Source organism: Neophocaena asiaeorientalis, unplaced genomic scaffold (genome assembly GCF_003031525.2).
Source record: "Neophocaena asiaeorientalis asiaeorientalis breed wild unplaced genomic scaffold, Neophocaena_asiaeorientalis_V1.1 scaffold45, whole genome shotgun sequence".
Taxonomy (NCBI): Eukaryota; Metazoa; Chordata; class Mammalia; order Artiodactyla; family Phocoenidae; genus Neophocaena; species Neophocaena asiaeorientalis.
Window position 1 is genome coordinate 214,635 of NW_020174642.1, and position 22,130 is coordinate 236,764.

General features: G+C 43.9%; 1 protein-coding gene across 3 annotated transcripts in view; it reads right to left on the reverse strand.

Moving 5' to 3' along the window:
• Window positions 1-5,370: 5,370 nt before the first annotated feature.
• TIAM1 (TIAM Rac1 associated GEF 1) overlaps window positions 5,371-22,130 on the reverse strand; it is a 206,116-nt gene continuing 189,356 nt past the window's right edge. For all 3 annotated transcript variants that reach the window (XM_024758201.1, XM_024758200.1, XM_024758203.1), the window contains 6 exons: window positions 20,742-20,850; window positions 17,288-17,346; window positions 16,290-16,392; window positions 13,752-13,839; window positions 11,636-11,808; window positions 5,371-7,817 (listed from right to left, as the gene is read on the reverse strand). In XM_024758201.1, the coding sequence (XP_024613969.1) occupies window positions 7,348-7,817; window positions 11,636-11,808; window positions 13,752-13,839; window positions 16,290-16,392; window positions 17,288-17,346; window positions 20,742-20,850 (1,002 nt within the window). In that variant the 3' untranslated portion in view covers window positions 5,371-7,347. The remainder of the gene's footprint in view (window positions 7,818-11,635; window positions 11,809-13,751; window positions 13,840-16,289; window positions 16,393-17,287; window positions 17,347-20,741; window positions 20,851-22,130) is intronic.

Here is a 22,130-nt window from a genome sequence, read left to right on the forward strand (position 1 = left end):
TTAGGAGAGAATATTTGGGTGTGTATTCTCCTTAAACTATTGGCTCCCTTGAACCCCCTGGAAAGTCACATTTTGGTTCAAGGAAATCACTGCTTTGTTGCATCTATTCATCTTTCTCTCTCTCGTGGTGAGAAACTCCCCGAGACTTGAATGGCTTATCGAAAATCTACCATTGTCCCTTTCCCTGTTCTACAAAAAGCTTTCTTTTCCCATAATGGCTGTTAATAAGACATCGTGATTTATTGCAAGTGAACGAAAATTTCATCCAATCACCCGTGCCTACCTTGATTTTCCATTCATTCCCCACACTAAGTAATCCTATTCTTGGTGTTGTAACCATTTTCCCATCTGCTAGATTTTATTAATGAGTTGTTAAATTGTGGTCCACTTGAGCCAGAGCTTGATCCTGTGGCATCTCTGTTTCAACAATTAAGTCTTATTTAAATCTAAAAAAAAAAAAAAAAAGGTCTATAAATACTTATTTCTTTGAAAATGTCATTTCCGGGCTTCCCTGGTGGCACAGTGGTTGAGAGTCCGCCTGCCGATGCAGGGGACACGGGTTCGTGCCCCGGTCCAGGAAGATCCCACATGCCGCAGAGCGGCTGGGCCCGTGAACCATGGCCGCTGGGCCTGCGCGTCCAGAGCCTGTGCTCCGCAATGGGAGAGGTCACAACAGTGAGAGGCCTGCGTACCGCAAAAAAAAACACAAAACCAAACAAACAAACAAAAAGAAAATGTCATTTCCTTTATTAGTATATGCTGGGAAGAATGGATTGCCCAAGCATGTCTGTGATATAAAATTGATTTTATCTCTACTATAAAAGCTCAACTTTCATTTAAATCTGGAGGCAAAACAAGAAGCAGCGTGAATGGGGTGAAGGATATTTAAAATCCCGGGAGTTCTGAAAGGGAGAATGCTTTGATATTCAACTCGAATCACCATAAATACCCTATAGACCAACGGCTGAACATTCCAGTAAAACTGAATATGGACTGGAGGAAGGAGGATGGAACAGAGAGGAGGCCCAGCTCACCAAGCGTATCCAGCCCAAGAATCTGAATACAAGCTCAGGTGAAAAAGCTAGTTTCCCTCAGCAAAGCCACAGGCATTTCTGTGACGAAGTAAAGACACTAGATAGGAAATAGGATCTTGACCACTCACCAGAAGCCAAACAGGAGTACGGCAGCCTACAGTTTAGAAATGTACATCAAAATCTTTAAAACGCATGTAAATGCACCCAAAGCTGTTTCTATGACTGTACTCTAAGGACATAATTGGACCCCTGCACAAAGAGTATGCAACATGGATGTTCATGGTATTTTGTTTGTTTTTTTTCGCGGTAAGCGGGCCTCTCACTGTTGTGGCCTCTCCCGTTGCGGAGCACAGGCTCCGGACGCGCAGGCTCAGCGGCCATGGCTCACAGGCCCAGCCACTCCGCGGCACGTGGGATCCTCCCGGACCGGGGCACAAACCCGTGTACCCTGCATCGGCAGGCGGACTCTCAACCACTGCGCTACCAGGGAAGCCCCATGGTATTTTTTTATAATGATAAAAACTAGAATTCTTACTGTCCATCAGCAGGGAATTGGATATATAAATTATGGTAAATCAGTCCATTCATTAACATGGATTTCTATGGAGTTATGACTTAGAGTGATATAGGCCTATGTATAATGTCATAGGAAAATGTCCACAATTTGTATCATAAAAGCTAAAAATCAGGTTAATAAAATAGTATGAATAAAATAGTATGAACCCATTGTGTGTGTGTGTTTGCACACATGCATGTATTCAAGAAACCAGTCAGGAGGACACAAGCCAAAATGTTAACATCTTGATTGAAAGCGAAGGTGTAATAATTAACCAACCATTATTGTCTAAAGCTCAAGGTAATGATACCAGGCAGAAAACACCAGCACAGAGCAGAGCACAACAGAATACAGGACATTCTAAGAGGAAGACACCAAAATCAGAAAGGAAGTAGCTCTTGGGAACAGCCCAGGAATCCCAAATGGCTCTCAGAAAAAGAGATTAAGCCCTGAAGCCAAAGAGGATAGAGCCGGGGCTCAGAAAGATGACAGCAACTCAGTTAGGGTCCCACTGGCTAAAAAACCCAACTTTGTTTGGTCTGGGTGTGGAGCATATTGAAACAATAAGGAAAATAGGGGTTATGTTCTATAGTGGTTCCTGATTTTTTAAATATTAAGGATCCTGCATTTAGGTTTAAAAAAAAAAGTGTCATGCCTCCCCTATCTGAGAGTAATTGACTATACAGATAATGCTATGTGAATATGCGGATTATAATCTGAAATCACTGGACAACAGCAGAGGACCTAGAGCCCACCAGTTAGAAAGCACCAGCCCACAGTTAAGAGTCCGCTGTTGAAAGCAGTGATGTGAGGACTTGTCTATCCATCACTTTACACTGAGCACGTGACGGAGGTAGTGGCCGTGGTTGATGGTGACACTGCCTTACTTCAACGGGGTAATTTATAGGCTAAAAGTTGCTTCATACTGTAGAAACGGTGGAACAGACCAGAATAAACCATTACAGATGAGTGAGATTTAGTATATAAGGCATTCTATTGATATTAGCGGCAGAGGGTTTTAACAGGGAGGACAGTATAAACAAAGTGATCCAGGGTTTTGTTTTGGGAGGGTTTCTACCTCTGCTTCAGTCAATCGAAGCTGGTAACTTACCAACAGCATCCATACTCACGTGGGGTTTATAGAACTCTACACATTGATGATTTGTGTTTTGAATATTCTTTGTTCTTCCTTCAAACATTGGCATCTTTTAGAGAAGGCTGTGGAGAATGTGACACTGTAATTCTGATCTCATATGCTTTAAAAATAAGTGGCCGAATACTTTGAGTATTTTTCTCCCTGTATTTTCATTTCTCCCTCTACCCTACCTGCCCAATACTTACCTCTAAGAAAGGACTGTCACAGGGATTCCCTACTCCAGGATAGGCTTGTAGCAAGATGAAAAACAGAAATTGCCTGTAAGACTCAGGTAAAAATTGGATATCAACAAAAAGTCTGAGGAAAAAGTAAGGGCTAGTCTACACTGCACCCCACACTCTCATCCAACCCACCCACACACAGAAAGGCATACCCACTGCCTGGGGATGCAGGCAGGAGAGGGAGGCCTGAGGGGTGGAAGCGGCAAGATTAGGAAAGGCATCCTGGTAACATACCAGCGGGGGACACAGCATGCAACGGACCTGGTTGCAAAGGTGGGAAACCTGAGCTGGCCAAAAGGAAACACTGGAGAGCACACCAGCCAACTTGACAGAGCCTGTGGACATTGACCAGGACAATGGTCGTGGCTAGAGCTACCTCGGTGGATGAATGGACCCCAAGACTGGAGGGAGGACTCCACCCTTATTACCTCCAAATCTTGACAACCAGGGAGAGAAAGGTGAAACGAGGGCATGTTCTGCCAGCCTGGTGGGATGCGAGCCCAAAAAAGTAATTAAGTTCAGGTAAAAAGGAATGGTTATTTCTGTATACTTGACTTCAAGTCCTCAATTTTCCCACACTGACAGATTCAGAAACTGGAAGGCAGCCCAAACTGCCTAATTCTCACTTATACCGAGTGCAAAGTGTTGGAATAGTTGCATCAGGTGTCCTTCAGTTATCTCCCCAAAGAAATACAACGGGTACAGGAAGAAATCTTTTTGTATCTTAAAATGTATATATTGGTACAGCAGAGCCTGAATATACTTAAAAAGGTATGTGCTCCAGATCACTGCTCAACATCAAAACGTTTAGAGACTGCCAAACCAACACTTCTCAAACTTGAACATGCATATGTATCACCTGGGTATCCTGTCAAAATGCAGGTTCCGCTTTAGTAGGTCTGGGTGCACTCCTAACAAGCTCCTAGGATCTGACGCTGATGCTGTTCATCCAGGAACCGCTCACCTGTGGCTGTGAGAGGAACTCTTTTATTTTAGGGAAGGCAGGCAGAGAAAACCTATTCACCTGGAGGGGAGGGGTGGGTGAGGTCAACTTTGACGGGGAAGGTTCTTAAGGGATTGGGGAGGAGTAAGATCTGGGGCTCTGAAAGGGAAAGGTGAGGCAGCCCAAAACCGCATTTACTTTTTCTGTGAGCCTGTGGAAGACTCAGGCAGCAAGACCCCCAGGGACAAAATGTAGAGGCAGATCTTGTGTTCAAGAGCTCACCCGCCCAGGTCAGTCTAAGCTCTGCACTTCACCCCAATTCTTCCCCAGGCACCCCTCTCCCTGCTCGCACCAGGAGGGCGCAGGATGCCGGAAAAGAGTGCTCAGCGTGGGTACAGATCCGTATCTGTGCTATTTCGTATTCTCCACTATCAGTAGACCAAGATATCGAGGAACTGTAATGTCTTTTTGGCGTTGTTGTTAAAACTTCAAGCTCTACTGACAAACACATCACTCACATGTGGAATCTAACTTTTAAAAAATGATATAAATGAACTTACTTACAAAACAAAGACAGACACAGATTCTGAAAACAAACTTATGGTTACCAAAGGGGAAGCGTGGGGGGAGGAATAAATTAGGAGCTTGGGATTAACATACACATGCTACTATATATAAAATAGATAACCAACCAGGACCTGCTGTATGGCACAGGGGACTCTACTCAGTAGTCTGTAATAACCTAGATGGGAAAAGAATCTGAAAAAGAATGAATATACGTATACGTATAACTGAATCACTTTGCTGTACACCTGAAACTAACACAACACTGTAAATCAACTATGCTCCAATAAAATTTAAAGCAAAAACAGCTTCAAGCTCTACCGACAGCAAACGATAAACACCATTATCATCTCATTTATATGTGGAATCTAAAAAACAAACAAAAAAACACAAATAAACCAAGCTCATGGATATAGAGAACAGAGGTGGTTGCCTGAGGTGGGGTGGGGGGATGGGCAAAAAAGGTGAAGGACATCAAAAGGTACAAACTTCCTGTTACGCAATAAGCCATGGGGATGGAATAGACAGCATGGGGGCTACAGCTCATAACACTGTATTGCATGTTCGAAAGTAGCATAGGAGAGTGGGTCTTGAAGGTTTTCATCACAGAAAAATATTTTTTATAACTATGGATGATGATGGATGTTAACTAGGCTTTTTGTGGTGGTCGTTTTGCAGTATATACATTATGTTTAGTATCTGAAACTATCAATGTTATATATCAATTATACCTCAATTAAAAAGATTAAAAAAACTTCAAGCTCCACCAATTCCGCTTTCCCTTGATGGTCACGATATTTATGTATCCAAAAAAAAGGCATCCTTAGGTATCTTCTCCCACATATTCTACAGTTCATATCCATCCTCCCACCCAAAAAGGCACAGGACCGTCCAGACACTTTTCAATATTTTTTATTGTTTGACAGGCATTTACAACGTTCCATTCATAGACCTAAAAACATAAAAATAGACCTTCTTTCAGCTTATAAAAGAAATATATAAGAACTTTTGACATAGACACATCATGACCTTATGTACAAGAGACAATGGCACCCTCTCCAAGCACCAGACTTTCCAGCATTTTCAGACAAACCCGTTGCACTGGGACTGGTAAATGGGACTATTAGAAGCCTCTGCTTCAGTTTTCCACCCAGACACAATCGAACTGGAGATGAAATGGAACAATGCAGTGATACGAAGGGTATAGAAATCATCCTAAAGCTCTTTAAGAAAATCAGAAGATATAGCAAAAATTTAATAGAATAAAACTCTCAAAAGATCAAGCTCAAAGCCCTGGAAACCCGAAAGGGGAGGGATACAGGGTGGGAAAGCAGGTAAAGCAAGCAGGGGCACAAGAGCAGGATGGTCTGAACTCTCTATTGTCTGGAAATATAAAGTCATAACTGATTTTTATAAAATATAATTCCTAAAGCTACTATAAAATTCAGGTCTTTAAAGTACCTACTGATGTGTCAAACATCAAATAGATATTTTCCCCAAAAAGAAAGTTTTCTTATTATTTAAACCTTTCTTAGGAAGTGGACATTGTGAAATGGGAAAAAAAAAAAAAAAAAGCTATAAACCTTTTTTTTAAAAAAAGAAAATACTGAAAGTGCTTTAACTTGTTTTTGTTCTTCCTATTTGGAAATCTGTTTAGAACATTCGTTTTTTTAGCATGTTTACCCTGTTTTGTTGGCATGAAGAAGGTGTTAAACCCAAGACATGTTTTTGAAGAGGTGGTTTTGTTAAACGGTTTGGTTATGGACTGTCAGGGAAGGAGTAGGTAATCTATGGATGAAGATGCAACTGTGATGGGAAAACCAATGATCACCATGGCAACTCCACGAGGAGGAGTCTCCCCTCCCCCGCCATGTGCAACAGACACACACATTGCCCATCCCGGTGTCATGTTTAATCCAACCAAGCTCCCATATCAAATAGAGATTCAAACATTTAAATTAAAAAAAAAAGAAAACAAAAACAAAGCTGCTTCTTGGGAAAAGTTTCTCCTAAGCATCTTGTTGGCCTTTCATATATAAATATAAAATCACCACGTCTCACTCTCTCTGTAAAAGGTAAAATCCTCATTTTTTTAAACTCAGAGTTACACTAACACTGTGTAAGTCTCATCTGTTTGTGCCCCCTGCATCTCAGGTAAAATACAAAAAATAGTGGTTTTTTTTCAAGTGATAAATTTGGATCTCTTTCAAGGAGTTTGGCATCTTTATAATTCTATGCAAAACTAGAACTTCCGAACACCGACATCGAGTAAGACCAGCCATAGACCTAAACAGAAGAGGAAAAAAAAAAAAAAAGAAAAAGGCTCATGGAAACATAAATCTCCACCTTCTCCTCACACATTCTTAAAATACACAGATATTCTCAGACACTTAAGAGGGAAAGGAGTAAGAACACTGCAAGCTGTACAGTTGCTTTGTTTCCCCAACTAGGAGATGGCTCCTGGATTGATTTCAGATAGAATCTTTTATTTTTTCGTGTGCTACCCTTTAAACTAATCTGTAGTACATACTTCAACTCCTGGGGTAATTTGCTTTCCAGTGCTATAGAATTTTTTGTTTTTTTTGTTTTTAATTCTTTAGGCCCTGATTGAGAATAAATAAAAGCCCTTGGTAATATAGAGAGATAGGACTCAAGCTGATTTGGGATTCTTGAACAATTCTTTCCGATGTTGTTAGAAACGATAAAGTTGGGTGGCTACATGGCTTCAGAACAAAGTCAGCTGCCAAAACCGTGTGTGCAAGAGTGCGACTTAAAGGGAACATTCTCCCCCTCGCGAATCCGGGAGGGGCGTGGAGTAGGGGCGGGGCGGGAGACGTATCTACAAGGACTGTCTCTACCGGGGCACGTGGCAGTCAGATCTCAGTGTTCAGCTTCCTGGAGGGGGCAAAGTCTTCACGCCTAACCCAAATGACCTCGTCGCTCGTGCTCTCCGGGCCTCCGTTGACGCCCGAAAGGGCGGCTTGCTTCTTGAGCTGCGTCATGCGGGATGCGTGACTATCCAGGGCCTTCTGGCATCTCTCCCGCTGACTGATGGAGGCGGCCTGAAGCCGCTCCTGCAGGTCTCGGTCCGCCGCGGCGCCCTTCACGGACTCACAGAACTCATCATCGTCACTGAGGATGTCTGTCTCCTTGACGTCATCGTGCTCCTCGTACTGAGTAAGGTCAAACTGTTCCTCTACCCAGCGGTCAGTGTCCCCGCCCCCGGGGTGCTGCTGGGACTCTTTCTCCGGGCTGCTGGCGGAGATGGCATCAGAATCAATGGTAAACCTGTTTCGGGCCAGTCGCCGCCTCCTCCTCCCAAGAGACTTGCTTGGGGCGGACACTGCGCACACACACAAAAATATAAAAATAAAACGCCCACATGCTTTACGTGCGATGCAAATCCAGAAAGCAAATACAAGAAGAGGAAAGGAAAGACTACATGATATGCATTCAGGACCTGGATGTCGTTTGGGGCTTAAAGTCCGGATTTCACCAGTCTGTCTTGGGGTCTTTACCTTGCACAGGTGTCTGGACGTGGAGGATATCAGCTATCGATGGAAGGGCAAGGACGGGGAGCAGCTGGGGGCGTCATATGGGTGGGTTGTAAGTTACGGGGGAAAGGGGATTCAACTCCCTCTGAAATAATTTCTCTACCCTGTGCACCTGGGAGACAGGGAGCACAGATTCTTGCTGCTGTCGAGTGCAACACTGATGTTGGGATTAATTAGTGCCCTCAGTTCCGACCATGGCCCATGCCACAGTGCTCTGGGACTCTCCCGGGGCTGTCCTAGAGTCATTTAGCTGGAATAAATCTTTAGTAAGGATGGGGGAGGCCTCCAGAGTTTCACTGTCTTTGTAGAAATCACCATGATATATCAAGGAGGGAAAAACACTGGTCCAAGTTATATTGCTTTCTAGAAAACTGAATGTAACATTTCTCGAGGATCTGCAGGTACCTTAAGGGCACAGCACTGTTTTTGGAGAAGCTAGAGAGAGAGTGGGTCTCAGAGATATTAAGTCCTCTTTCTGACAAAGACCCATGTGAACTTGAGGCTAAAGCAAAGGTGAGCCTTCGTCCCTCCCGTCTCTGTTCTGTGTATCCCCAATTTCTCTTCTACAAAGCAATTAAACTACCAGTGCCGGAGTGGAAGGAGAAATAAATAATACAACACCCAAGCAGCTGATTAACAAAGTGCTAGATAAAGTGACTAAGAGTTAAGAAAAACAAATCTTTGAATTCATTCTTTCACCCTACTGCCCTGTAGGAAGACAGTATTATTAAAAACAAACAAAAGACACCACCCAATCAAGCAAACAATCACACACACACACACACACACACCACACACACACACACACACACACACACACACACACGACACATGGAAACGCTGCCACTTCTCCCTCGATATTGAAATGTACCATGGGCTTTCCAGTGGGAGGCAGGAGCCTAGACACCACTTAGGAGCTACTTTCCTGAAATCTAAGCCTGAAAAACCATTCAACTGCTTCAGTGCTGCTAGAAGTAAGGTGACTATTCACAATTACTGCCAAATGCAGCCTTGACTTCAAATACAGCAGGTACAAGGTCAGTGAGCTGGACAGTGGTCTAAACTGGCACCTGCTCTGACCACCCTCTGTCCCAGATCCCTGTGCTTCCATCATCATTCCTGAGTGTTCTATCATCTTAAAGCACGGAGTAAATAGACACCATTCTCACTCAAGAAGGGGAATGAAAATCATTTCCAGGAAAAATGGAAAAAAGAAAGAATGAAAAAAAAACAAAACTACTACCACTACTACTATTACTCTACTGGAAAGAAGCAGAAATTACTGTTCAATTTTATCTCAGTACCACCAGAGTGGAGCCTGGCTCTCTCCAATCACTCTATTAGAATTACCTCAATTCCAAATTGGGATATTGGAAATATTTGTCAATGATGTGCAGGTTTAAGTATTTAGGAGTAAAGTATGCTAATGTCTATTCTAGAACTGTGTCAAAAGTAAGATGAGTTGATGGATGACAGATGAATATGTGACAATGAAAATATAAAAAGTATTACAGACAGTAGGTATGAATGTATACAATTCTTTCATTTGTTCTATATGCCTGAAAATTTTCATAAGAAAATGTTGGAAAAACAAAAAAATGTGTAGTTAGGTTACTGGCAGACATAAAGTGCTTTGAGACTAAGGGAGACTGGCTATTTGCCTTTACTGAGCAAAAAGAGAAATAAACTAGCTGGGTATTCATGACAATGCATAATGAAGCGTAAGAATAACCCAGCCAGGCTTCCCTGGTGGCGCAGTGGTTGAGAGTCCGCCTGCCGATGCAGGGGACACGGGTTCGTGCCCCGGTCCGGGAAGATCCCACATGCCGTGCCGCAGAGCGGCTGGGCCCGTGAGCCACGGCCGCTGAGCCTGCGCTCCGCAGCGGGAGAGGCCACAACAGTGAGAGGCCCGCGTACCGAGAAAAAATAAATAAATAAATAACCCAGCCAGCCTTACGGGGTTCCAGGAGACAATCTTTGATTCGAGTATTTCCACTGTTCACTATTAAGACTGACTAGCTAGTGCTGTGCCGACCCACTCCAACACCATTTTTAAATCATCTAATTTGAAGATCCTGACGATAGTGAGGTGCTTCAAAAGCAGAGTGATAAAGACTTTCTTCAGCCAAAAACGAGCCATCAGGCAAAAAATCTTCCTATCAGCCAAAGCCAACAGGCTCTGACATCAAGGCTCTCTCCCTTGATGTTCAAGATGATGGGGTAGGTTGTAGCAACTCTGTCTTCTTCCCAGAGGGGTCTCAGCAGGAAAACTTCTGAGTGTCCTACAGACTAAAAATGCTTAGTTTCAAAGTAAATGCAGCTCCGACTTTAGGTTCCTCGATTAACAACAGAAACCTGACCAAAGACAGGTGGGGTTTCCTGAGGTTGGCACACATATTCCCAATCCTAATTAAATATATGTGGCAAGTGAAAGGAACAAATGAGACAATTCCAAGGTGAAGTTCTCTGCTGTGAGCTCTAAAGGGATGAGAAAGCTTTTTACATGAGGACTCCATGAGAAATTGTGGATAGGGAAGTATGCAAGGCACTGGTGAGCCCAGAAGAGTACTAGGGGTTCACCATACCAGATTTTCAGTGAACACTTATCAACTGATTGGAGAATAGATATAAGATAACTAGCCCCTTTACATTAGTTAAACTAAAGTACTTAAAGAGTATAATATACTCTGTCAGGGTTATGTCTATGAAAACCTTCAACCATTCACAGTACCATACCTGCCTCTTCAACACAATTGAGAACAGGCGGAAAATTCTTTAGAACAGAGATCAGAAGCCTTTCTGTCAAATGCAAAGGAAGCCTCTTTTATTGGAATCTTCCCTGCAAAATTCTGGACTGCCTCTTAAGAAAGGGGTGATTAAAAAATGTTAATGTCTTGACGTCATTAATACCTAAGTGTTATGAAAATATCTTTCTTCCTAGATAGACTTTAATGCCATTTACAGGTAGTAGTATTGATGTTTACTGCTTCAAGGTGGTAGAATAAGTCCTAAAAGAATATTTACCCTGGGACTACTTGAACTCCAGATTCCTCTTTTCTAATAGCAGCTCATGGCTTCCCTAAATGAACATGAAAGCTAAAAATAAAGTTGCAGGCCCAAGGTGAGGGTAAAAATCTGATGGGTCATCTGGTCTACCAAACATGGCCTCCTTACTGAGAGTAGGCATGGCTGTTGTTTCTCGAGGACAAAGCCATCACGTTCTCAGAATGGTGGGCTGTGACTATGCTGAGACATCACACACTGCTTTTTGCTGGACAAAGCTGGCTGTCATGCAAAGCAGCAACTCTCATTCGGCAAGCGGGCTAAGACAGCCCCTCTAGAAAGAGAATGCGCTCACTTCCCAGCTTGGCAAATGAGAGGGGAGCTCACCAGCCAGGAGGAGGAGGGCAGCGAAGGGAAAGCTTGAGGGAGGGCAAGAGGCTCAAACCAAGGGAGGGAGGCAAGGGCCGGGAACCTCACACCAGGGCAGAATGTACTCCAGCGTTAGCCCCCGCAAGGACACGTCTAAGTCTTGCTCAATGAGGACGTCAGTTCTACAGTGGAGTGGGGATGACAGGGATCTTGAATGTCTGAATCTCCACAGTACCTGCCCTGCTCATGGCTGGCCTGGCCCCTTTCAGCGCACACAATCGTTTTCCTCCAAAAGGGACATATTGCTGGGACGAGGGAAGGCTTTCGGTCTTCAGGAGCTGTCTTCTGTGCTTATCACGCAGGATGGAATGCACAGCCTTCAAGAACTCCTTTCTGCTCTCTGGGGAGCTATGAAAAGAAGATTTACACCTATTAGCGAAACAGCACTGAACACACGATGGAACTTCTGATGTTATCGGGTACAGCCAAACAAATATCCCTGAGGACCAAAGGTTAAAGACTGAGGCCACGACTCCAATTTCACTGCCGACCAGCAGTGTTTTCACCGCCGGAGATACAGAACACGTATTCCTTTCCCTTTATGCTTTGCGATTCATCTCCTGCAGGCAATTTGGGACCGAGCAGCCCACAAATGAATAGATTGACGGAGAGATGGATTTTGCACCACAAAGTTGCTAGATTCTGCTCTTGGCACTTAAGGCAGAGCCTTTCAGTCTAAAATGTTTTACAGACAAAGGAACCACAAGATTCTTGCTGCTCTGCGGCCCACTTGGAAACTGATGTCCCAACAACCTTCGTTTCCTCTGAGTTGTATATCGATGCCTGTTAAATATCAACACCTTCCGTGACACACGTCAACATGTAAATATTAAAGTTACATTGGTGAGAACTGGAAAATCTTCCCAACTTCCAATTTGCACGATAAAAAAAGTGCTTCTGAGGTTAGTTCTTTTTCTTGTTAAGTTCTTAATAGCTTTACCCAGGCAAGTTTTAGCTGGCATTCCTTATTACCAATGAATATGGCACCTCTACGGGCGGGCTCATTGGACCCTGTGGATTTATCAACAAAGTCACGAGCAGATTAGCCTAAATAGACTGTAAAGATGGTGCTAAACCACATGTAGATTATCTGAAAAAAAATTTCAATTCTAATTCCAACAGCTTCCTGGGATCTGGTTTGTTGATCCCTGTCACCCAACATCCAACAAAGAGGCAATGAAGAAACACAAAACATGGGCTTTGAAGTCAAACCCACTGAGTTTGAACTCAGTATTCATTTGCTATAAGGTTTTAGCCAAGTACCCTCTGTGAGCCTTGGCGCCCCATTTGTAAAATGGAATAACAGTAGCTCAGTCTGACTAAGTGAAATAATGCATGTAATCCCTCTTGCGTCTCCCTAAATGTGCCTTCTTACTGTATCAGCAGCCACGTTATAAAATATTACTAACAACCATAAAATATTGATTCCGTTGAGTTTCTATTGTGTGTGTGGGCAACCCATAGTATACTACCCACGGTGTGGGATAAGTACTGAATAAATTACTAAGCACCTATGATAAAATTAAAGCATCATGGAGTACAGATCATATTGAAAGCCAAATGTATCAGAATGCTGGCTGTTGGCACCATTCAGCCTGGTGTCTTTAGGCCAAAAATAAGAGAGAGAGAGAGAACTGGCTGCACTTGAGAAAAGTACAATTCTCAAATTCTTAACGACAGAGCCCAAAAGGAGGAAGATGAGGAAGACGAGGGGATGGTGAGAGGAGGGAAAGAAGAAGAAGAAGGAAGTGGAAGCCCACGTCGTAAGTTCAGCTTCCACTCCAGATCCGTAGGTGAACCTGAGTCACTTGAGCCAGCCTCCCTAGGTCGAAGTTTCCCCTACACGACGAGGAATCCCAGCAACACTGCACACACCCTCACCTCCTCCCAGGTGACTCTCCATCTGCTGTACCTCAGAGATGTTACAGTATAAATGATGCACCCAAACACCCAAACAAAACATGACACAACCATGTCCTTCTAACCCACCAAATGTACGTATAGGAAGAAAGCCCTCGTTCGAATGTCAAATATATACGTGAAAATTCCGATTTCCTTTTAGAAAGATATTAACCAGGTTACTGTCTACATTCTGATAAAATGAGCTTAATTTATCCGATTACTGTTACTTGATAAGTGTTAAATAGTTTCTCAAGTGCACAAGAGAAAGAATGTAGCTTCTAGGGATGCACAGGCTGGTGTGCAGAACCCAGAGGCGTTGGGGACACCAAGCACTGTCACATCCCTTCCCTCTGGACGGCACCTCCCACACTTCACGGCTCCAGGCTCACCTGCAGCACAGGTGGAAGACCCTCTCCGGCCTCCCTTCAGACTCCGATTTTACGTGGACAATTTCACACACAGCATTTGCTTCTGCATCTAGAGAAATTAAAACAAGGACGAGTGAGAGTATGTTTCAAAGAGATTTATTTGCATTTTTACAAAAGCATTTCCCATGCTTTGGTGTAGGATTAAATAGAGCAGAGCCACATATGACCGAAGAAACTTCATTCCTATCCCGTGATCTCAAGAGACAAAATGATTGAGAACTTAATGGGCGTGAAGAAAAAGAATGCTTGGAAAATTACCAGTTGCTAAAATCTCCTTCTGGATGGTCTAAAAGGACAGTCAGTCAATCATATTGATGGAAAAACTGACCCTTTTAGCTGCACAGCCCGTTTGGCTGAACTATTTTAATTAAGTGATTAGTTGTTTTGGCAACAGCTGGACTAGACAGAGCCCAAGATTCCAGTGCTGATTTCATCAGGCCAGTGATATAAAGAGGCAGGGCCCTGCCATCTGCAGCACAGCCTTTCCCCTGAGCGACTGGGACTAGCGCCCTGGACAAGCGTGTCCTGGGAACGAATGGGGTTCCTCTTTCTCAGCCTGCCCACAGCACCCAACCTGAAGGAAGCCAGAATGGTACACTGAGAAAGTGAGAAACAGTTATATTTAGAAACAACTTCTAAGTCTTTCAGTGCCTGAAAATCATATTATTTTGCCGGGTTATTCATCATGAGTGTTTATGAAAGAAACAGTTCACTGCAGACCTCAAGACTGCAGGTTGTGAAGTCTCATCCTTACCTAATGGTTCAAAACCCTAGTTACAAGCCCTCATCGTGCCCACATTATTTAACCAGGCAGGACCCATATGCAGAGAGTTTCACAGGTTTTCCCAAACGAAGACGAAATCTAGAAATTTCCATCTTCTGATTCTCATATCCACTGGAATTTATTTCATAACAAGAGATGTGTTGGCTAGTCTCTGTAAGTCCATGAAAATAAACTTTTATCTTGATTTTAAACTTGATTTGAATGAAAAACCGAGGGCGGGAACGGAATATCATTTTCACAAAGATGGCTTTGTTTTCCAAACTTAAATTCTTCATGTATTTAGTCCTCAATGAAGGCAAAATTCCTGGCTAAGGAGCCTTTGCGGTTTGTTATAAGCATACGCTTTCCTATTTATAAACCAGGCGCGAGGGAACATATGAACTAGATAATTCATAATCTAAGATTGCAAAGTAAGACAATGCTAGTGTTTGAGTGCCCACACCTCAAAATATTATTATAGCTGTTTGTAGACCTATGATTTACAAGGGCCTGAAAATTCATGTGTAAATCAATTTTACAAATCAAACCAAAGCTAAAAAGGCACGAGGGTCCTCTGGGCCAGTAGGTTAGACAGAAACCTTCTTAAGGCAAATAATCATCCCCAATACATTTGCCAGACGTGGTTTCTGCATTTGAGTTCTCCTCCTGCAATGCGTAACAACTGAGAAGGAAGTGGCATCTACTTTAACTTGGGTGGGTAACTGGAGGTTTCCCAAATACTGCAGAAGGTTTTTCCTCATGACACTGGACTAGGGAAGAGGTGGCTCTATAAGGATTAGAGCCAATTTTATGGCTCATGGAGGTGACAAATGAAAACGGGGAGAAAATGAGTGACACCAACCAGACATGAAGAACTTATGGCTCGTGCTAGATGCCAGGAACACAAAAGAGAAATACAGATCCACTGTGTACCTGCAGAGGTCCACTTCCGTGGCCCCTCTTACAACCAGAAAGCTGTACCTGCTGTCCAAGTGGGACGGGAATAGGGGTGTCCCGAGAGTTTCCACTTGACCCCAAAGCTGCTCCCTCTCAGGTGTGCCCGGGAGAACCATTGCTGATTGCTCCTCCCTAAAACAGCCTCAAATTAAGCCCTGGATGGGGCCTCCGAGTCATAGCAATATTGGTATTCTTAGTCAATACCGTGCTGACATTCACTTCTCTTCTCATGTGCTAAAGCATCAACGAATCATCTTAGCAAGTACTTTCATCACTGCCTAACAACTTGCTTCACGGCTACTTGGGTCACAGAAAAAGAACTGACATTTCACGCTGATACAAAGATAAAGATTTGTAAGGCTTCAGGAAGAAAGAATGTATTCAACGGCGTTTTTCGTGCTTCGGGTGGTCTTTTTGGGTCTCCCAGTTAAAAGGCAAGTGAGTTATTTACATGGGCTTTGTCTGCTGATGGTCACAAAGATTCTTCCCAGAAGTACAAGACTCATTGCTACTTAGATGTGAGTCCCTGCAGTATTATTAATATATATAACAGAATGAATAGAATTCCTTGGAACAATATTAAAGGCACTACCTCCATTCACTTAGTTCATTCATTTAATAAACAGCTGGGTAAATAAGAGGCAATGGAGAGACTGAGGGAAAGGAAACTTAAGCACAGAAGGAAAAAGATGGTAGGGTGGTTAGAACCAAGAGTGTGGACTCAGAAAAACAATTCATACATACACAGAAATACGTACCCAACCTGTTTCAGAGTTTACCTGCACTTGCCAAAGCTCGAACCTGCAAAGCTTCGGTAGGAATCATGTGTCGAAATCGGAAGGGGTCCCAGTCCTCGTAAATTGAAAGCCTGTGAGATCCTACCTGCAGGAAGAGAAGGAACTAGGTGCGTGAGAAGTCTGTGCTCAGCCCGGACCAGACCCGCACACACTTTCTAAACCAGTGATGTTGCAGACATAGAGAACAGACTTGTGGTTGCCAAGGGGGAGGGGTATGGGGGAGGGAAGGACTGCGAACTTGGGGTGAGCAGATGTAAACTATTATATAGAGAATGGAGAAACAACAAGGCCCTACTGTAGAGCACAGGGAACTCTATTCAATATCCTGTGATAAACCATAATGGAATAGAATATAACAAAAGGAATGTCTACATGTGTGTAACTGAGTCACTTTGCTGTACAGCAGAGACTGGCACAACACTATAAATCACCTATACTTCAATAAAATAATAAAAATTTTAAAATATGTCATTAAAATAAATAAATAAATTGTTTTAATTTCCAAAAGAAAACCCAACAAGAACAACAACAAAGCAGTGATGCTGGAACCCCGGGTCACTCCCCCGTGTGCACTTTTGTTCACCCAGCAGCAAGCCAGAGGCCATGGGACAAATCTGCTGAGGGTGTGCAAATAAGCTTGCTAACCAGTCAGGCAAAAGAGAGACAAAGGAAGAAAGAGAAAAGGGATTCCCAAACAAGCACAGAGGGGTAGGAAGAACAGGCAGTGGATAAAAATAGTATTAGGAAGGTAGGTTCGGGCCATGGTAAGCCCAATAGCTGTTTACTTTCGTGCTCTAAACGTGAGTCTGCCTGCAGGAAGGCAGGATGGGCAATTTCCTTAAGTCCTCAGCAACACTTAAAAAAAATCATAAAACACTCACGCCTGACAAAGGTGCAGGATTACAATTACGCAGATAAAACTGAGGAACAGATAGTAAGGGAGATACTTTGAAACTATGGGGTGAAATAAGAAGTCTTACAAGTTTCCTCTTCTGTTTGGAACCATCTTTATACACAAGGACCACAGCAGTTTTGAAGACTGGAAAAACATAAAATGAAGGCAGTTATAGCACACAAGGGGTTGGGTTTTCCCCTTCACTTTCAATAACTTGTGGTAACAAACACTACCGTTATGAAGAGGACAGACAGTCCCCGTGAATCGGCTCCCATTCCACCCTCCACTCACTCAGCGCATCTGAGAGATGCAAAAACCTGTTAAGACAAAATTTTCCAGGTCCCAGATAAACAGAAAAAGCCTGAAGAGATGGAAATAAACCCTCCTGCCCCACTGGAAACTTTTGGGTAAAATATATTTTCACTATGGTATCAATTCAAGCGTAAAACTTCAGCTTATACACATTTAACAAAAATGTACTAGTTCAGCAGCTGAAGGAATAATACAAACATCAATAATAATAATGCTTACGGTAACTTATATTTATGCAAATTAAGCTAATATTACACACACGCAGAGTGCTCCTAATTCAGGAAATGTAATTCATCTTTTTCGACCTCAATAAATAAAAATGAGTTTATGAAGTAGAATGCAGTTTTACTTTTTCCAAACAGGATGAATCGCAATCAACTATTTAGAAGCAGGGAGTATGTAGTTTTATTCTTATATTCTTTGGGGGTGGGGGAAGATACAATGGAGTTATGCATAGTCTTCCATAGAATTCCTTAAACAATGCCAAGGACGTTCAGCACTCAGTGATTCTGACCCCCCTGCAAAGAAGAACTGGTGTCCAGAACGACAAGGAAGGGTGACCCCAGCCCATCCCTGGCTCCCTGTATCAGGGTCTCCATCTCCCTTCACACTCTGACCCCAAGGCATAGCAGGGACCACGTTAGTCACATGGCAGCTGGAGGGGGCACACCTGGTGTACCAGACACACAATTACAGGGAATTCTCAGGGACAGGCTCCCCAGGCTCCCAGGCTCTCTGCAGACTAACCCAACGTGTCTGGTATACGTTTTATCATTTTTTATCCTACTGACCCATCAGGCTCCCTTTGTGTAAGACTGCAGGAAAAAAAGCTTTCGGGTACAAAGAAGCGGACCCCAGGCACTGGGTCTGGGCTGTCACAGCGCCTGACTTGGTAAAAATCCCACAGGACAGACTGCGAGGTTCCCACTGACCCCAGGAGGCCACACCAGCTCTGCATGGAGGCTGCACAGAGCACCCGAGGCGGCCCTCTGTCCTTACCATGAAGCCTTCAGAAATCACAGTGTCCAGGACAGCAGGTCCCTTTAAAATGGAGGGAGCTCCACTGCAGGAGAGGGTGAGGTTGCCAGTGAACTTAGTCTCAGAAGACCCACCATCTCACTGGGACCAGAGCTCAGTGAGGTTGTTGCTGTGACTCTAAGAAGGCTACTGGTCTGCCTCGGTTTACCTGGACCATCTAGGATCACAGCGGCAGGGCCAGAGTGGACCTCAGTCTGGGCTATGAGCATCTCCTCCTTCATCCCTCCCTGATCCGCAGCCGACGGTCACTCAGTTGACTCCAAGTGCTGCCCATCCCTTCAGACATGGCCTTGATGTCCAAAACGCCTGGCTGCCCTGACCAGCCTAAATCCCTCTCTCGATATCCCCAAAGGTGAACATCTAACACCCTTTAAGGCCGAAACCTAAACAAACTATTTCTTTCCTTCTTTTAAAGGTGGTGATGGTCAGCCCTGAGTACAAACTAGCCGTCCTGGGAGTAAAACATCAAGGTGCTGGGTGGGCAGCCGGTCAACTTTGTTTTCAGAAGAAAGCAGCACTATTTCCTGAGATCAGAGCAACGGAAACAAGACAACCACATTTTAACCCCAAAGCTGCCTGTTCAGTGGCAATTAAGTTACTTCCCTCACAGCAACTCTTCCTTGTTTCAAAACACATTTCTAGGGCTTCCCTGGTGGCGCAGTGGTTCAGAGTCCGCCTGCCGATGCAGGGGACGCGGGTTCGTGCCCCGGTCTGGGAAGATCCCACATGCCGCGAAGCGGCTGGGCCCGTGAGCCATGGCCGCTGAGCCTGCGCGTCCGGAGCCTGCGCTCCGCAGCGGGAGAGGCCACAACAGTGAGAGGCCCGCGTACCGCAAAAAAAAAAAAAACAAACACATTTCTAAGGCTCTGTTAGTTCTGCTTGCTACTTAAAAATCACACCAAAACTGCCAAACATGTCACCTTTTAAGGACGTAAATAAGCTCATTACGATGACGACAGCCTGCCTTGAGCCAAACACACACATTGCCCCTCAAACCTCAAAACTGGCATTTTCCTGAACCCTTTCTATCACAGGTTGGCAAACTAGGGCCTGCGTGTTTCCGCACAACCCGCCAATACTAGCGCCCATTTGTTTACATACTGTCTACAGCTGCGTCTGGCTACTTATGGCCTCTTGGTCTGTGAAGCCTAAAATATTTACTATGTGGCCTTTTACAGAATAAGTCTGCCAACCTCCTACTTTGTCCCAGTCAAAGGATTTTCTTTTTCTAAATCTGTTTCTTTCTAACTATAGGAAATAAGTAAAATTCAGGAGACAGGCATGAAAAATCCCAATGTTGAACTCTGGAATGGTTCACCGATAGCCCAGCATCAGAAAGAGGGAGAGAGATGGTTTGGATCATTTCCTTCAGAATCCTACACCCCATAAGTGACCTACTCAGAAGCATCAGAAAGCTCCCAGACCTCTCCAAGAAGAAATTTCCATATAAGAAATGCAACTGTTAATGATGGGAAAACACAACAAAGCAAAACAAACAGTATCCCTTCCCCTGCCCAAAATACCCACTACTATCAAAAACCACCAGCATGTCAAAATACCCTCAAAAAGCATTTTACAACACAACCACATGAGATTTCTAACTGCAGCAACTGCGTCCATCTGAACTGGCTTATTGGAAAATTAATCATTCGCAAACATCACTACTTTCGCTGCTGTTAGCCACGATGCGACTGAGAAGCACCTCGTAACTGCTCAAGGCATCCAGTGACGCCACAACAGGTGAGGTGAGAATCGTGCCCTGAATCCTGGCATCACACAGAGCAACACAGAGTTGGGAAGAGAATAAAAGGACTGGGGAGCTCACAAACAGAGACAGTTTTGTCTTGATTTTTCACTTGATTTTTCCTTGGTTTATCATTAACTCATTATTTTGAAAAGATATTCAGAGCAGCAGCTTAAAAAAAAATCTTTTCCTGCCAATATGTCTACACCTGGGGGAGACCTGAACAGCCATTCCCTCCCTCTTGGTAGCTGGGTGGCCACATTCGTCATACTTAGCTGGAAGGTTTAATTTAGTATCTGTGACATGTTGGTGGCCATAGCAGGAAGACAATGCAGAAAACTGTAATTAACTATATTTTAATAAATTGTGTCTTGGAAAAGAAATGTTAACTGCGAAAAATAAGCCAGCCTCCCTCTTCCCCTCCAAACCTTCTCGTGATACATACCAAAAGCTGCCAATTCGGGCTCCTTTTTCCACTTTCCCAGCGAGGCTGGTGGGTTTGGCCAGATCACAGTGGTGTGCAAAAGCAGGTCTCCCATGCTCAGATCTGCAACCTGAAATCCAGGGCAAAACTTACTGGGCGATGTTAAAAACACTCAGATATCCATGACATTTTAAAATTCAACAGGCTGGTGTCAATTCAACTCCAAGAAAATAATGTCTCCCAATAATGTCTCTCATTTGGTCAACTTTTTTTCCCTTATCCTGTTTGCCTATCAGAATTTCAAGAATAAGGTGGCCAAAAGGTACAAATCGGGCCTCTGAAATTCACACGCAGTAAACCTGTCAAAATTGATGAACAAAATTGGAGAGCGTTTGGGTTCAAATGGAGAGTTATCTAAGGAGAACAAATGGCTGTCAACAACAAAGATCCAGCCCAGGAAACTGCAGACATTGCCACCTGTGAGTTTAAATCCCTTTGAAGCCAGGGTCTTCTGGGAAGCAGTGGAATCAATTATTTCTTCTTCTTCCGACTCATTTTAAGGAAGATTTCATTTCACTTTAGAAGAGGGAAAAGAAGCCAACTGAGGAGTTGGGAGATTGTTCTTTAAGCTTGTGCAGCTCTGGAAACCATGAGGTCTAGTGTTGTCTCCCCGAAGGTCAAATCTAAACCATCTCAGATGGACAAGTTCCTCTTCTCCTTGTAGAGACACGATGATCCTGAGAGTCCACTGGAGTCTACACCTCACAATAGTCATGTGTGCCTTTTTCACTGGAGTCCTTGGTCCACTTCCAAGTCTACCAAAATCCCATCCTCCCACCCACTCAGCAGCCCAATCACAGGCGAAAGGATCATCTGGTCTCTCAATGTGCTCCCTGTGCAAACATGTCAGAGCACGAGGCTTTGCAGAAATCAGAGTCCACGGTCCATCCCACTGGGAAACACCATACATTGTTAGGAGGGTCTCCCTCTGGTACGCCTCCCTGAAGCACCCGCCCCCACCAGCCTCTCACTTCTGCTCTGCGTCCACAGAAACCAAGCCCGAGTCCTTCTTCCTCAAAGCAGCAATTTGAATATTTGAAAACTTGATGTTTGGGTTTCTAGATACAACAGCTGCCGAGCAGCCCTCCACGGGGCACGGTGCCATTTGACACTGCCCTTCTCAAGCCACCAGGTCAGGCTACAGTGCTGGAGATGGGGCTCCATCTCAGTGGCAGTGGCATTGCTGCCACTATAATGGTTGGGATCATTATAATAATTAATTAATAATTACTCCAATTATAATTGAGCAATATTATTAGTAGTACCGTCAGTGGTTAAAAACATTAAGCAACTGTATTACTTTGTACATATTAAGTAACTAGTCAACCAAACACCCAGGTGAGTATCCAC